Source organism: Mytilus galloprovincialis, chromosome 10 (assembly GCF_965363235.1).
Source record: "Mytilus galloprovincialis chromosome 10, xbMytGall1.hap1.1, whole genome shotgun sequence".
In the NCBI taxonomy this organism is placed as follows: Eukaryota; Metazoa; Mollusca; class Bivalvia; order Mytilida; family Mytilidae; genus Mytilus; species Mytilus galloprovincialis.
In genome coordinates this window covers 8,439,095-8,454,567 of record NC_134847.1, presented here as the reverse complement: position 1 = coordinate 8,454,567, position 15,473 = coordinate 8,439,095, and the positions used below count along the sequence as shown (strand labels likewise).

Genomic DNA, 15,473 nt, shown 5'->3' with positions numbered 1-15,473 from the left:
TTTTTTTTATATTACCTACAGAATTTGTCAAACGCATTCAGAACAAAAGAGATGTTAACGTATTCTTCATATACTATTTGTAATACTGATTGATATTCAGATGTACAGTTGTATTACTTCTTCTTCGTATATTTATTAACATATTGAAGCTATATTTTTTTGTAATATAATTGCTGACATGATAAAGCAGTGCCATTGGTTTGCCCTTTCTCCTTGGTCATAGAACTTGACCATCTGAGATCGTTTATTTTAAATTGCAGCCCTGTTCAAAAACAGTTAAAGGAATATATTAGTCTTAGATGCATGATATTTCATTAGTTGTAAGAGGCTTTGAACTAGCTGTCAGTTAACTTCGAGTACTCTCAGATTTGTATCTAGTGTCTTTTTGTTATTGGGATGCACAAGTACCGTCAACGTCTACTTATATTTTTATCCATCTGACGAGTAACGCCCTTTTCAACTGATTTTTAAAGTTCGTTCTTATGTTGTACTGTAATATCACTGTCACAGTTTAGGGGAGTGGGATCCCGCTTACATGTTTAAGCCGCCACAGTCTGTATGTATGACTGTCACAAGTCAGGAGCCTATAATTCAGTGGTTGTCGTTTGTTTATGTGTTACATATTTGTTTCTCGTTCATTTTTTTATCCATAAATTATACCGTAAGTTTTCTAGCCTTTTACAACTGACTATGCGGTATGGGCTTTGCGCATTGTTGAAGGCCGTACAGTGACCTGTAGTTGTTATTTTCTGTGTCATTTTGGTCTCTTAAAGAGAGTTGTCTCATTGACAAACATTTAACAAAGTTTATGACTATCGGCTAGCGAAACTTTTCCTTCATAGCTGATGAAGATTTCTGTTAGGGAGCTACCATTTGATTTTTATGGGGGGGGGGCTAGGATGAAATTTGAAAAAAATAGGCAGGACAGCAGTTTTGAGTTAAAAAAAAAGCAGGATGAGCAACTTGGTAAAAAAAAAGGCAGGATGACAATTTGTGTAAAAAAAGTCAGGATAAACTAGTAAAAAAACGGCAGGACCGAAAAGAGTAAAAAATAAAAAGGCAGGACAGGGATTACAACTAAAAAAACCAGGACAAAATTTTTCATCCTAGCCCCCCAATAAAAATCAAATGGTAGCTCCCTTATATTTCACTGTCATGCAAAACCGAATATGAACTAGACTGATCAGAAAAAATCGTTTTCAATTTTTATGCGTCACATGTGTTTACAAATTTTGCAAAACATTTTGTTATAACTTGTGTATATTGTCTTATGCATGGATATTGTAATAATATCACTATCTCTCCAAAGGGAGGCTAATAAAGATATATAGATATAGGAAGATGTGGTGTGAGTGCTAATGAGACAACTCTCCATCCAAACAGCAATTAAAAAAAAGTAAACCATTATAGGTCAATGTACGGCCTTCAACAAGGAGCCTTGGCTCACACCAAACAACAAGCTATGCGCCAAAATTACTAGTGTAAAACCATTCAAACGGGAAACCAACGGTCTAATCTATATAAAAACGAGAAACGAGAAACACGTATAAATTACATAAACAAACGACAACTACTGTACATCAGATTTCTGACTTAGGACAGGTGCAAATAATTGCAGCGGGATTAAACGTCTTAATGGATCCAAACCTTCTCCCTTTTTCTGAAACAAAAGCATAACATCACAACATAGAAAACCACACGATAAAATATCAATTGACAGGCTTAACTCAATCAAAACACGTAAATTATTGCACTGTGAAAAAATAAATTTGATCGGCAATATCTGAATACAAATGCACAGTTAATAAAATAAAATAAAACATTCAAGGCCAAAAAGCAAAAAACAGTTCCAAACTAAGCCATGGCAAGACACAACTGCTAAATATTTAACCCTTCGAAAATATTCACTTCAGAAAAAACCGGGTTTTAATAATACATGTAAATCTTGAAGTTTATACAAATGTAGTAAGCAGAAGTGAAAATTTAAAGATATTCAAAATAATCAAAGCTGGTATATAGACAAGATCCATATAAATATAAAATAATAAAAAAACATTATAAACAGTATCAACAGGTAGAATTAACAAGAAAATACGATTTCAGAGTACTCGCAGTTACTGACAGCTAGTTAAAAGCCAAAAACAATTAATAATAAAAAAAAAAACGTGCATCAGAGACTCAACCAAAACACATCCCAGGGATTTAGTATTTTAACGTCATGAACAGTCAGAGAAGACATGACTTGTGCAATGTCAAAAATAAATGTATCGACAGGTAGTAGGATAGTGAGAAGCGACTTCTATAGAGATAAAAAAATAACGTGTCTGTGTCTCTATACATTCCGCCCCAAAAGAAGATACAATTTAGTTATATATATATATATATATATATATCATGAAAGTCTTTGTGCTGGTTATTTACATAAGAGAACGAACATTTGAAAGAAGGAAAGGGGAGGGTAAGGTTCATTCAGAAAGATATCGTCTGATCCCCAATTCGTTGGAAAAATATTGTTGTCAGGCAAAATTTATGACCAAAAAATAATTTACGAATACTGATTTCCCAATACCTTATCGTGTTAAATTTTGAAAGAAAAAAATATTTGATGAATGGAGGCGGAAAAAAATTTACGAGCTCAGACAAGGAAACCATAACCCCTTTGAAGTTATATAGTTGCTTCCTTGTTGAGGGATGGTTTCCTGACTTGCTTCGACCGAACTAAAAAGTTGACGCCATTGGTGGAAAACTGTCGACTTATACTATAAAATAAAATATAGAATATAATATTTTTCCCCCAAATTACAGGGCCCATAAAGACGCAAACTAAAAGGAAATTATAAGATCATTAAAAGGTAAAATGATTGGTTAACACAAACAAAAGGAATACAATGATATAAATCTATGCTTCCCCAAAATCTCAACTTGACATTGGTCAACCAATCCGGGTTATTATATAACTATTGTAACAAAATGTTTAACAAAACTTTTAAAATAATACAGAAATTATGACTGTCGGAGTAAGTGTAATTGAAAAAAAAAGTTAAAAAACAATAAAAACATGTCAAACATCGAAATATTATTTTTAAATGATAGTTTTAATCACTAAAACGTCATGTGATGTTCCATATATAGGACGGGGTGTGTTTGATGCGTTAATTAATTAACAAAACCCGGCCATATAAAACCCAACTTTGAAATTGCGTAAACATGTCAAATTTAAGTGTGCCACTTTGGGAATAGTCTTAACCGCTTGAAAATTCCTTTCTTTATATTAGTAATTTTTCCCAGATTTTTTCTATGTTAGGCAAAACAAAGTAGCAGTTTATAAGGAGACCCCCTAATTGACGTAACAACTTAACTTATGGTCGTTTTAAAAACGATTGTTTGCAAGTTGCATCGTTAACAGTTGTACAGTACGAAAATTAATCAACCTGAATGCAAATATTAATAATAATTTTACGGAAAGTAACTGTTCTGACATCTTGACAATCGTATACAAAGTTCATTTCATTTTTCTATCATCTAAAAGCAAGAGGTCGATTTCTGTTGTTCTATTTAAACCGCATATCGGCCTGTACTGACCAAATATGATGTTCCTTACAAAACGGTACAAACATGTTGCACATGAAATGCTAACGTTAGAAACTGACATGATTGCACATGAGGTTTTTAACATGCAAACATAGAATGATATACAAATGGATAAAAATTCAATATTACTGTTTAAAATATATAAATATAATATATAACAACAAACTAGAGAATACTGATTAACAGTAGAGTAGTTGTTACGGTGAGGTTGAATTCCCGGTCATTTATTCATCATCCAGACAGGAACTTTACTCCGGAAAAAAGTATCAGTGAAGTGTACCTTAACCTAACATTTAGGTATAGAGATGTGATTGTTTTTTCTAATACAAGTGTTTGTGACCATCCACAAGATCTTGTAGTCATCTGATGACAAGTTAGTACATTGTTTTGAGATTGGCGGATGCTAGATTTCATCGTTTGCCTAAAGACAAATACGGATATGGATAGCAAACGGCACTGGAGATTTTTCTAAATATTTATTGAAATAAAACGTTTTGCTCGAAGAGAAACTTTGCATAATTCTTTCGACATAAAGTTTCCCGCACACGGTACTGGAGATATATTTCATTTTCATTTAATTGCAACCTTTTGACAAGAAGCTTTTGTCAGCAATGTCTTAACAGGGTCATCCTATTAAGTTGTAATGGAAAGTAAAACATTTCTAAATTAACTCAATATTTATTCATATTCGAAGTATCAGAGAACAGATAGATCAGACAAATGCTTACATGTTACAACACATTACTGTTAAGTTGTCTGCAAAATATAGAGTCATTCTCTTAAAAGGTTTTGGAGAAATGTGATGAGGCATTTGTTGGACAAATGGATTACAAACAAGGTGATTGCAACATATCCCTACTTCTGGAGTGGCAGAATTAGTATATAAAATGTTTTCTTGCTATCAATAACGTCTATTAAAAGTTTGAAATCTATTTTTTTTGCATTGTGAAGGGCATATTTTGTAAAAACAGCATCTCTATAAATATTGAAAACATTAAATAACATACGTGTGGATGTTGTCCTGACGGTTGCCGTGAAATCTGCACTGGTAAATCCATTACTATAAGCCCTCACTGTAATAACATATCTCTCACCATTCTTCGCTGTATTTAACTGCTGTTGTGGAATCTGTGATGGGGCAATATTTGTAATGTTAAATGTTTTCGGTGTCACCGATGTACCATTTATTGTACCACTGAGATGCTGTATGATACCAACAACAGTCCAGGAAACAGTTATTGTTGGTCCCAAAATGTCATAAGTTATAATTCCACTTGGCACTGCAGGTCCTACAAATGTAAATTAGGTAAATTAAAGTTTTTAGTGTTCATTAATTGATTCTGATATCAGTCTTTTCGATAGTAAGGAGCTTCCTGAAACAACATATTATGCACTAACTGTTTTAATATATATATATATATAATATATAAGATTGTATATATTTGATAAGGAACCATTCGTTTTATATTCAGTTAAAAACACTCCTGTTTGAAATATGACTCCTTGTAATCTTCTCATTGTCTTGTCATTGATTACTTTCAAAGATGTTATTTAATCATGTCAATATCCCAACTTCTGTGATTAACTTGCTTTAATAAAGACCTGAACTTATTTTTAAAGCCACTTTTTCCTAATAAATGTGAACTAAGCAATTCAAAGCGATTTTCATTCGTAAAAACTCGCATTCTGATATACATGTAAGATGAATATATTTGTACGTAGATTGTCCTGGAATAGCAAAAATTAAAACATATACCATTAATGTCTGTTTTAAAAAAAAACGCAATAATAGGTGCATGCATTAATTTCTGAATTCATAGTATGCTATTGAGTGGTACTTAAATTTTTGGACTTTCATCAATATCTTACATAATGTTAATTTATCTAATATGATACTTCTAGAGTAGCATACAAATAGACGTTAATTTCGCTTAACCAATAATTCATTCTTATAATATAAGATGATATGACCCAATGTTTTGAATTATTAGACTTATTAAGTATCCAGATATAATGAAAAACTATTCAACTACTTGGAAGTGCCATTTCAGTATACAGTACAAACTATTCTAGCTGTAATTTATAGTTTTAAAAATTGATTTGTACTTACTTGTACCAGCTTGTAAGTCAACACTTGTAGTCTGTGCCCCAGGTCGGCTAGCAGTTTCTACCGATATGACCTCGACTATATACGTATGACCTGGTTGTCTGTTGGTCATATTATACTGATTCTTGGTCCTAATAATATCAATCAGATTTTCTGCAGTTCCACCATTTACAGTTATTTTGATTTGGTATTTGTTGATAAAGGCAACAGTATTAGGTAGAGTCCATGACATCTTAAAGTAAAACTCTCCAGTTGTGTCCCTTGGAACTTCTAAATTTTGTACTTGCAGACTAGTCACTGAATAAAGGAAAAATATTACATTTTTTTTTTTCATTTTACAAAACCGAAAAAAGATAAAAAGACAAACCACAGTACATTGAAAACAAAATATAAGAAACATTTATGACAGAGTAACACAGAAACTACAATGAAGTGGAGAGGGGTTGATCACGGGTACTCCGGAAAGATAAGAGAATCCTGCTCCAGATGTGGTAACCGTTGTGAAATCTTTGTCCTTGATAGAACAAACCAAGGATAACTCTTGCTCCAAAGTGTTAAGCAGATCCAGTCGTGTAGCTTATGTACGTGCAAACCGATAATAAGTTTATTTCAATAGAACACATTCGACGGAAAGTGTACAGGATTTCGATTACATAAATTTGAACATATACATCGTCATTTTGAAATCAAGCTCTGGATTATCGTATCAACTGACGATCTTAAGGATGAAGTTATAAATTCTTCTACATTCAGACCAGTACGCTCCACTGAGAGTAATATAGTACACAATCATGTCATCACAATATCGAAGAGGATGTATTATATTTTTTAGTTATACAGAGAATATTTTTCGTTAAAATAAAAACTATTACAAATTTTCGTTGCTATACACTACACTAAAGTCAAGTTTAGCGTTTGGTAATTCATTGATAACATTCAGGCGTATCACAAACAATCAACTTGAACGTCCAATTTCATTGGCCAAAAGTTTTTAAATACAGCAACATTTGTAGTGTGCACGTAAATTGACACAATTGACCGACTTTAGAATGTACTAAGGTTTCCTACGAACTTTACAATGTTTGTGTACTTCTCTGTAGTCGCTTGATTTTCAAATGCTGAGTATAAATCCACCAGCATCGATTCATGTCATTTACAAATTTGGTATCATTCCAAACACACGATGTTGTAAGTAACATATAGATGCGGGTATGGTCTTGAGGAAACGATGATAGTCCGTCGGAAGGGGTCGATATATTTCTGACCTGTGTTAAGAGAGGGTCATATCTCTTGCACGTAAAAGACACCCTATGACTTGTAGACTTCGGAAAAGAGAAGATTAATGCCGCTACAAGGCTGTGCTCGCACCCGCAAAGTGGAAAGGGATTAATATAAGTTACAAAACTTGTTTCCCAATCTATTATCAATAGATATGTTAAAAACTATAACTACTTCACAGGATACAGTTGGATTCAATATATTTTGCCGTGGAGACTGTAAAGAGTCTTTCTTTTAAACATCAGATTTATAACAAAAGGACTGTATGCATGTTATGAGAAGTTTTGCACTCATTAATGATGTAAATATCAAAGAAGCGATACTCAACCTTTTTACATAATAATTTTTCTTAACAAAAAAATATGCATTGCGACTAGCTGTATGTTTGAAAACAGTCATTAGACTGTATGTGACTGCAATTTTTTTTTTCACCGGAGATTTAGAGTTTTTCTTAATTTTGAGCGGAACCGCTGTTTAAAAGTCATAAATCGATAGCATTTTATTCATTTGTAAATAAATAGTTGTATCATCCACATCACTCTGCAACTCGATATTTCTATACTGAACATAAATCAAAACAGATATGTTTAGGCTAAACTTACAATCTTTGCATGTCTGAACATCTCTGTAAAAGTTTGTCTTACAAAAACATCTGTACACCAAACTATTTATTGCTTCTGCTATGCATTCTGAATCTGCTATTGAACATTGGTTAACTGGCTGTCCATTACTACAGACCTCCCCAAGTGCACTTTCTATCCAACAAAAAGAAAGCTGACGTTGCTATGTACATCCCGTCATTGTGTTACTGTACTATGGTTAATTTGTGTAAGTATTCCTGTCTATAATTTGTACTAATATGCCTTTTCATGCTTCTTTATCATTGAAAAATAAGCAACACGACGGGTGCAACATGTGGAGCAGGATCTGCTTACCCTTCCGGAACACCTGAGATCATCTTTAGTTTTTCGTGGGGTTCGTGTTGTTTGTTCTTTAGTTTTCTATGTTGTGTCATGTGTACTATTGTTTGTCTGTTTGTCTTTTTTTCATTTTTAGCCATGGCGTTGTCAGTTTATTTTAGATTTATGAGTTTAACGGTTCCTTTGGTATCTTTCGTCCCTCTTTTATTACAGATTATTTATTTTTTAGCGATTACTATCATAACACAATAGTGACTGCAGTACCCCTTTTTGGAAATTGTGACCTATTACATGTAGGTCTGTTGGTTTTGTTCACGCATCGTTTTCAATATAATTGAATTCGATGAGACTGTCATACAAGAGAGAGGTTTAGCTAGCTATAAATCAGGTTCAATCCACCATTTTCTACTTAAGTGCCAGTACCAAGTCAAGAATATGATAGTTAATATCCATTCTTTTGATGTGTTTATGCTTTTAATTTTTCATTTTGATAAGGGACTTTTCGTTTTGAGTTCAGTATTTTTGTGATTTTACTTTTTATTAAAAATGTAGTACAATTTGTGTTCCTTGCTTATTTTAGATATGGCAAAATCATAGACAGCACGACCTTTATCTCTAACAAAAAACCTGTATATACTTAATGACGAAATAACTGTGTAAATTATGTACATACATTTTTTCTTTCTTAACAAACTGTTGAGACAGATTCATAACTATCTTTTGTAATTTTATAACAATCGTAAGCAAAATCCAAAGCATAATGATTACTTCTCCACTTTGAGCAATGTTGCAGTCATGACAAAAAAAGAAATTATTCATCGAAATATATATAAACATGATATACTCATTATCTAATTTGCATATAGTGTATTCCGAATGATCAGTTTTAAATCACCCTACTACTGAATATAGTATCAAACTTTTTACAGATTTACCTACTTGTTACACAAACATTTGTAGTGTTAGCATAGAAATCATTTTTACACAGACATGTATTAGTGGATGTTCCAGTTTTTATTTTGAATTCAGAATTTACATCTTCACACTGGTAGTTTGACTGCCCTGAGTTACAAACACCATTCAATACAACCTCTGTAATCATATAAAAACAATAGATAGTGAAACCACAACGTTTTGTTTTCAATTCAGAAAAAAATCATCTACACCACGAAGTCATTCATATTTGGCAAAAAACAAGTATATATAAATTCAAAAATGATCGAATAAATGTTAGAAATTATAGGATGTTACTATGATAAAGTTGTTGCTGATAAAACAACTGATAGTTACATAGTAGTTTGGGGTTCTGTGATTGTCCATTTGAAGTTTGTTTTTGTCCAATGTAATCTACTTGGCAATGCTATTCCCGGTGATGCAAATCTTATTTTAAAGACAGAATTGACACACGTGATGAAAATTCACCACTAAATTACCAGTGCTTCTGAAGTTTTTTTCTTATGATTAAGAACAATGCAAAGCTGAGAATCAATCATTCAAGCTCAAAACTGGGAAACTTTTTTTAATTTCCTTCTATAATTTTTTCCAGTATATAAAAATGAATTGAAATGATATGACGAACTAATTTACAACAAAAAAAAATATGACAGACATGAACCAATGACAACCACTGAACTACATTCCCCTTACTTGTAATAGGCATACACTTCTTCTTACATGTATCTTTTACCATGGTCATACACCATAAGAACAAACTATTTAATATAATTGAGAAGGCCTTTTTTAGGAAGAACGAATACAATTACAGACGGAAGGAATGGTGGAAATATGGACGGACAGAAGGAAGGATGGTCAAGAATAACATGTACCCTTTGTATAGCAGAAAACATACATTGGACGTGACAGGGTAATACATGTCCCTCACAACAACACATGGCACAATTCATATATGTGAGGGCACATGCACTCATAAACATGTTTAACCCCGCCGCATTTTTGCGCCTGTCCCAATTCAGGAGCCTCTGGCCTTTGTTAGTCTTGTATTATTTTTAATTTAAGTTTCTTGTGTACAATTTGGAGTTTAGTATGGCTTTCATTATCACTGAACTAGTATATATATTTTTGTTTAGGATACAGCTAAAGGACGCATCTGCAATTGAAGACCTGTTGACGACCTTCTCCTGTTGTCTATTATATGGTTTTGTTGGTGGTTTTTAGACACATTCCCCATTTCCATTCTCAATTTTAATTACTGATAGCTAGTTAAAAAGCATTGAAACAAATGCAATATATAATGTATCTTTAACTCAAATAATTTCTATGTTATCTTTTAGAAAGAAAAAAAATATAATATAATATTGAAACATAATAATATTGCAATGATGAAGTACAGAGCACAATAAAAACCTAAAAAGAACAGAGATTTTTGAAAAAAAACAATATCTTGACCAAATACAAATCAAATTCAGCATTTTTATATAATAATTATACACAATAGACTAAATAAAATCGATTTGCCAAAAAACTAAATCAAACTCCATCACACTTGGTACGTCATCAATAAACAAAACTTTGTTTCCATATGAACACCATGCCATGATGGCACTAAGGAATCTTAGGCATAACACTAATTTGGATTAAATATTACTTTAGAAAGAACAAATGAACTAAACTTCTAAATTATATTACCTCAAATACCTACCAAAAATTAAATATTTCATATTGTGATGCCCGGTGAACCATAAAGTTTTGGTCAAAGTCCGTATCTATTAAGCATTGAATAATTCCCTTCATAGTAAAAATGTGTACACAGTTTTAGACTGATGTGACAACAAACTATCTTTAACCTGATACACTACGAACAGCATAACGAACAGACTTATGTACAGACAAACCCTCACATATCTTTCCTCAATACATTAACCTGAAACATGACGAACAGCATAACAAACAGACTAATGCACAGATAAACCCTTACACAGGAAAACATAATGAAACCACTTATCGAAAGTATCGCATTCACATTAAAAATTTGGTTCAACACATTTAAAAGACTTTTTAGATATATGTATCGCTTTCAGTCGGTAATAAAAAAGAAAGTCTTATTTATGACTTAAATTGTTTGATCAAGCATTTTACCTTGATGCAAAATCAACTCTGTTAAACTTACTTTTAGTACAAACATTTCCACTGTTTTCAAAGAATCCATTCTGACAATAACATATCTTAGACGAAGAACATTCTGCCAAAGGGTCTGAACATTGATCTTTTGGTTGTCCAGCACTACAAGTGGTATTCAGGACTACCTCTGAAAAGTAATCATAAGTATCAAAAACATATATAAATGATGACTCCTAAATTAAAATCTATTCCGTACATATATTAAAATTTTACGGTTCCTCTTTAGCCTTGTTTAATAGAATCAAAATATTTCAAAATCTCTACTATACGTATCGATACTTATTGAAGTTCATATACGTAAGCTTACAACTGCTTCTCTCAAGTATATACAAAATCATGTTTAACATCAACACATTCTTGAGTATGTTTATATACTGTCTCGAGTCTCTTCCATTTTCATGTGGTTGCCTCTAATTGTCAGAAATAACCGTTTTTGTTTTTTATCTGTTTATATGTTTTGTTTTTGGATTGTTTCTCATTTCGTCATTTAAAGGCATTTTCTAAACTACTATACAGTATCGATTTTGTTCATTATTAAAGGGGAAAGATAGTTAAACAGTAGTCGTTCACGTTCTTGTTCTATATCATATTGCAGATGTGTATGACTCATTTGCTATCAAACCACTTCACATGCATTTAATTCTAGATGATCAGCTCAAGATTACCTATAATAAACCTTTTACAAATGTTGTATGATTGTTTTCAAAGGTACCAGGCTTATTATTTAGTACTCCATACGAGCGTGTCGTTTACATAAAACTGATCAGTAGTATTTATAAAGCCACACAAATACACATTTGAAGAGCATAGCATCGTTATGGTTGTATCTATGTAAGTATACAAATTACTTACTTTTATTACATTCTCCATTTGAATCCTTGTAAAATGTATCTTTACACAGACACTTCAGACTATTACTGTCTTTACATTCGGCATTCTCATCTATACACTGATTATCAGGTTTATTTGCAGAACATGAATTTTCCAACTCCACCTCTGAATATCAAAATTATCAAATTTTATAATAATCATTATGATGCAAAGAGCGTATATCATTCACCTATATCTTTAAATACCATTGCCACAAATATCACCTTTCAAGTTTGAAGAGCAGTTTGAAGGAAATGTTCAATTATGTTGCGTATGCTTTATCCTTAGCCGTATTTGGCACAACTTTTAGGAATTTTGGGTCCTCAATGCTCTTCAACTTTGTATTTGTTTGGCTTTTTAACTATTTTGATCTGAGCGTCACTGATGAGTCTTATGTAGACGAAACGCGCGTCTGGCGTATAAAATTATAATCCTGGTACTTTTGATAACTATTATCATGTTTAAATCATATCAAGTTGACAAATAGTTGAAACAAAATGACAAATAAGTGTTACCAACTAAATCCTGGCATATTTAGTATTACATTGCTAAGAAACAACATGAAACAGAATTTTTTGGACATGAATCTCATATTCAAGTCTTGAAAAGCAAATGAGTTACTTTATTTGTTCGTTCTTGGCATCAATAGCTTCCAAATATGCATTATATTATTGTATATAAAATAAACAGCTGCGCAATGATCGCATGATACGCCCGACGTCTGGTGTGGAAGTTTAATGTAATAATCATAAATAGTTTCTGAGAAAGTTTTAAGCAATAACCATATATTGTTTTTGAGATACGGCAGGACATGTGACCCCCCCCCCTTTTTTTTTACAAAAACTAAATATCACTCAAATAAAATTTTGAATCAAAACCAAAAAGTATACAGATCTTTCAAAGAAGTGTGTAAAGTTTTGAGCAATAATCATAGAATGTTTTTGACATACGGCGCGACATATAAAAAAAACCTCCCTTTTTTTACAAAATACTCAATAACTCAAAAGTAAAATGTCGAATCATCACCAAAAAGTATTCAGATCTGAAGATTAATATAACTAAGAAGTGTATAAAGTTTTAAGCAATAATCAAAAATCGTTTTTCAGATACAGTGTGACATGTGAAAAAACACATCCCTGTTTTAGTTATAAAGTGCCGTAACTCAAAAAGTTTTAATTTTATTTTCTCCAAAAAGTATACAGATCATTTGGCCATTATAAGAAACAACTATATAGTTTCATTAAATTTGGATAAGTCATCTCAAGTTACGGTGCGACATGTTTATGCCGGACAGATAGACGGACAGACGGACAGACAGACGTACAGACAGGTGGACAGACAGACGGACGGACGGACATCGTACATTTGTACACCGTAATACGTCCCGTCAGAACTTTGACAGGCGTATAAAAAATCTTACAATCATTAAAAATAAGGAGATTGATAAATTTATTTGTTTTGCTTTTACTTTAAGGCTTTCAATTTAAGGTAAAGTAATTTGGGCTTTTTTTTTTCGATTTGACACTTTTGCTACGTTAACAGAATGTGCAATCTACAAAGCATATACATTAATTGTGTATATATTAGAAAGTAAAAATTCAAAAGTTTCAACATTTTTAATGAAAAAAAATTTGAAAAAATTAGATATGGTTGTGTAATATCTACAACTTGTTTAAATCTTTGATAATATACTTCGTTCATATGCAAATAGTAAAATAAGACAATGATAAATCGTCACAATGTGTTAAACTTGCGAATTCACTTGTGTACCCAAACTTAAAACAAGTTGAAAAGGAAGCTAAAGAATATTGAATGGTTAAAAAAACTATTGTGAAATTATTAACATTTTGTGCATTCATACATAACTATATATAATAATACAATCATATTAGTACAGTGTACAAGTCTAGTTGCTTATATTTTGAACTTACGTATTGTACATGTTCCACTGTAATCGTAGTATCCAACATTACAAAGACACGTATGTCCACTATCAGCGGTTACACATGATGAATGAGGATCATTGCATTCCCCTGTCTGAGAGGGATCACATGCAACTCCTACATCTGTCTCTGTGGAAAAATTAGACATTACAAATGTAACCTTTGTATGCCCCACAAAGTCCTTCACGTAAAGAATCAAGTAAGAAAAATCAATTTTAAAATCAGGTCAAATTAAATTAAATTGTATCATATCTTGTCTTCCTTAAGGCAAGTCATCACCTATATATTTCCTGAGACAAAATATTTTAAGAGTTTAAAAAAAAAGTAAATTTTACAGTACTTTACAAAAAATAGATAATAAGGGTTAAAATGCTATTTTCAAGGAACATGTCTTTAAAGAATTGCCCACATTTGCATAGGCTTTTAATAGCACGGTTTTTTGTGAATAAAAAGAAATCAATGAGATTTGTAACAATAAGTAAAGTGAGTTCCATTTAACAAACATTTGTAATATAAAATAGTTATCTTCCCTTTTATGAATATTTAAAAACAAAAATGAATCGAACAAAAACAAGTAAGTGCTACATGTAAATGATGTTACAAATCACATTTGTATCAAAAGACTTATCTTCCATTATATGGCTATGACAACAATATGAATAAAAAAAACAATATTGTTGTGTGTTGGATTTTTTCTGCATTGGCTAGAGGTAAAGAGGAGAGTTGAGATCTAAAACATATGTTTAACTTCGCCGCATTTTTTGGGCCTGCCCCAAGTCAGGAGCTTCTGGCTATGTTAGGATTGAATGATTTTTCTTGTGTATATTTTGGAATTTAGTATGACGTCCGTTATCACTGAACTAGTATACTTTTTGTTAATGGGCCATCTGAAGCACGTTTCCGTTTGCGGAAGTTTCTCGCTTTTTTGAGGACTCAATATTGATGACCTTCGGCTGTTGTCTGCACTTTGGTCGGGTTGTTGTCTCTTTGACACATTCCCCATTTCTATTCTCATTTTTGTCTTGCAATATGCAAAATTTTTGTAATATTTATATAAAAAAAAAAGTTATCTTCCCTTATAGTGCTATATTAAAAAACTTAAATAAATACTAATAAGTGCTTTATATTATATAAACTATAAAAAAAAACAAGCCTTCGTACGAAGTCGTTACAAGGATATATTGACTGAGGACACAATACGAGGTAAATATACTTCTTTAGGGCGAAATATCCTTATTTAAATCACACAAAGGCTATAGTTGTTATATTATTAATTTACTACCAAATTTGAATTTAAATCATCAGTGATAAATTAAATTGAATGAAGCAAAATTACAATAGGTGTTATTTCATTTATTTTTATGTATTTTGTGTATATCTTGTGTATTTGAAGATTTTATTTTTTTTAAATAATCGATCATAGATATACACTTTTTTTTAAATTGGACAATTTAATGAAATTTATTAGATGACATCCCAAAGGTTTTAGTCATTCTTAAAGTAATCGTACAATATCACTTTTAATATACGCCTTTTTCTATCTACCTTCTAAAATATAGCTTAGCATATGACTATTCCCGAACAAATCAAACAAGATTAAATAAACGAATAAATGATATAAGTATA

General features: G+C 31.7%; 1 protein-coding gene across 1 annotated transcript in view; it reads right to left on the bottom strand.

Annotated features, from left to right (window-relative positions):
• The window catches only part of LOC143048855 (uncharacterized), a 43,054-nt gene extending 29,059 nt beyond the window's left edge, over window positions 1-13,995 (bottom strand). Inside the window, exons 1-6 of the mRNA XM_076222724.1 lie at window positions 13,836-13,995; window positions 11,887-12,030; window positions 11,024-11,161; window positions 8,836-8,988; window positions 5,702-5,995; window positions 4,599-4,880 (exon numbers count right to left, since the gene is read on the bottom strand). Of these exons, the coding sequence (XP_076078839.1) occupies window positions 4,599-4,880; window positions 5,702-5,995; window positions 8,836-8,988; window positions 11,024-11,161; window positions 11,887-12,030; window positions 13,836-13,995 (1,171 nt within the window). The remainder of the gene's footprint in view (window positions 1-4,598; window positions 4,881-5,701; window positions 5,996-8,835; window positions 8,989-11,023; window positions 11,162-11,886; window positions 12,031-13,835) is intronic.
• Between the last annotated feature and the right edge of the window lie 1,478 nt (window positions 13,996-15,473).